General features: G+C 52.0%; 1 protein-coding gene across 1 annotated transcript; it reads right to left on the bottom strand.

The window, feature by feature from the left end:
• Positions 1 to 222: 222 nt before the first annotated feature.
• LOC120040454 (synaptogyrin-3-like) lies at positions 223 to 2407 on the bottom strand. Its single transcript, XM_038985604.1, has 4 exons — positions 2309 to 2407; positions 890 to 1124; positions 627 to 772; positions 223 to 432 (listed from the first exon to the last, which is right to left on the bottom strand). Exons 1-4 carry the CDS (start codon positions 2405 to 2407, stop codon positions 223 to 225), a joined length of 690 nt encoding a protein of 229 aa, XP_038841532.1.
• Between the last annotated feature and the right edge of the window lie 23 nt (positions 2408 to 2430).

Below are 2430 nucleotides of genomic sequence, written 5' to 3'. Positions count from 1 at the left end.
GGGACTAGTAGGGAGGGACTAGTAGGACAGGGAGATGGGAACAGGGAGGGACTAGGGGGACAGGGAGGGACTAGTAGGACAGGGAGGGACTAGTAGGACAGGGAGGGACTAGTAGGACAGGGAGGGGCTAGTAGGACAGGGAGGGACTAGTAGGACAGGGAGGGACTAGTAGGACAGGGAGGGACTAGTAGGACAGGGAGGGACTAGTAGGACAGGGAGAGACTAGTATATGGGGACCTGGTATGTGGGGGCGGGGGCTTCCAGCCCCTCTGTGAACGGGGGGCTCTGGTAGTTGTCGCTGGGCTCGATGGCGCCCCCGGTGGTGGGGGGGTATGGTGTTACCGGGGCGACTCCGTCCAGATGGTCGGTGGTGAAGAGGGTCATGTCTGTTCCCAGGAGATATTTCTGGACTGCACGCACAGTCAGACCAGCCTGGAGGGAGGAGAAGAACAAGGGGGGAAGAAGAATGAGGAGAAGGAGGAGGAGGAGAAAGAGGGGGGGAGAAGGAAGAGGAAGAGAAGGAGGAGAAGAAGGAAGAGGAGAAGTGTGTGTGTGTGTGTGTGTGTGTGTGTGTGTGTGTGTGTGTGTGTGTGTGTGTGTGTGTGTGTGTGTGTGTGTGTGTGTACCCAGGTGAGGATGGAGAAGAATGAGAAGGCGATAGAGGCCCTGGCTGCGTCGGCCCCCTGGTTGAGTGGCAGGTCCTTAGGGGCGGTCCTAGACCACTGATTGGCCAGGAAACAGAAACTCACAAACCACAGGAACGTCCAGAAACCTGAAAACCACCAATCACAGCACACAGTCAGAGGACAGCCAACCAATCACAGCATACACAGGTTGACATTTTCTCCAACCCCCATTGAACTAAAGAGTGTCTGTGTGTTTGGCCCACCTGAAAGCCCGACCTCCAGCATCACAGCCTTCTTCCTGTCCTTAATAGAGCTGATCTGTTGGAACTTGACATCCAGCAGGAAGAAGAAGGAACACAGCAACAAGCCCAGCAGACCACAGAACACTCCGTAGTTACACGCATCAGCGTTCTTATTGAACACACAGTGGAGACGTTCACTACCCAGGTTCACATAGCCCTCGTTCACTATAGAGGCAAACACCACCAGGGAGAATACCTGAGGAGGAGAGGAGAGGAGAGGAGAGGAGAGGAGAGGAGAGGAGAGGAGAGGAGGGGAGGGGAGGAGGAGAGGAGAGGAGGAGGAGAGGAGAGGAGAGGAGAGGAGAGGAGAGGAGAGGAGAGGAGAGGAGAGGAGAGGAGAGGAGAGGAGATACACCTGAATGAACCAAAAGTACATACTTATTTAATTGATTAATTAAATAAAATACATAGAACATGTTTTTGTTATTTGTAAACGCAGGTTCCCCTTTATCTAATATTATGTTTGGTTGAAGATCTGATAACATTCCGTTTCAAAAATATTCACAAATAGAGAACATCAGAAAGGGGACAAATCCTTTTCCACTGTAGATCACACATGTATCTTCACTCTGTAGTAGAACTATCCGGTCCCTGTAACGACAAGCACCGGGGTAGTAACTCATGTATCTTCACTCTGTAGTAGAACTATCCGGTCACTGTAACGACAACCGCCGGGGTAGTAACACATGGAGAATGATCCACACTGGCGAATAGAGAGAGAGGGGATGCGACGCCACTATCCGGTCACTGTAACGACAACCACCGGGGTAGTAACACATGGAGAATGATCCACACTGGCGAATAGAGAGAGAGAGGACGCGACGCCACTATCCGGTCACTGTAACGACAACCACCGGGGTAGTAACACATGGAGAAGGATCCACACTGGCGAATAGAGAGCGAGAGGATGCGACGCCACTATTACGGTCCCCTCCCGGGGAGTGGCGGTGGAATGTTCCATAGTCACAAACTCACAGTCTTTATACACACACAGGCTATAATAAAATCTGATGTAGGTCTGCTTAAGGCCGACAGATAGACGTCATAAATATACATGTCTCTAAACGCAACAGTCTAGTTATCATCAGTAGCCTAGCTACCTAATTCAATACATTTTAAGGCCACATTCATTTTTTTTGACATTCTTTCAAAATCTGTTTTAGAAAACGACCGGAGGTCTTAAACATGGCCCGTATCTGTGTATCTGAACAGGATGGACCGTTATTCGACAGCCTCCTCTCCCCGGGACCCCGTCCATCTATAAGCCTATTGCCGTTTCCAGCCTCTTATCTGCAGCGCTCCACGGAGCGATCACCCGCTACCGAGCGGCAGGCCGAGGGAGGACGCCCCGACAGACCCCGTTCTCTGTCGGTCTCTTACCCAGGACAGGACCCTGAGGATGGGTCGGTTGCTTGATGAAGGAAACCGGTCGAAGGCAGCACCTGCCAGGCCCGCTCCGAACGATCCCACTCCGTCCATCTCTCTCTCTCTCTCTCGCTGTT

Source organism: Salvelinus namaycush, unplaced genomic scaffold (genome assembly GCF_016432855.1).
Source record: "Salvelinus namaycush isolate Seneca unplaced genomic scaffold, SaNama_1.0 Scaffold3531, whole genome shotgun sequence".
Classification (NCBI taxonomy): domain Eukaryota; kingdom Metazoa; phylum Chordata; class Actinopteri; order Salmoniformes; family Salmonidae; genus Salvelinus; species Salvelinus namaycush.
This window is presented reverse-complemented; position numbering and strand designations above follow the sequence as displayed.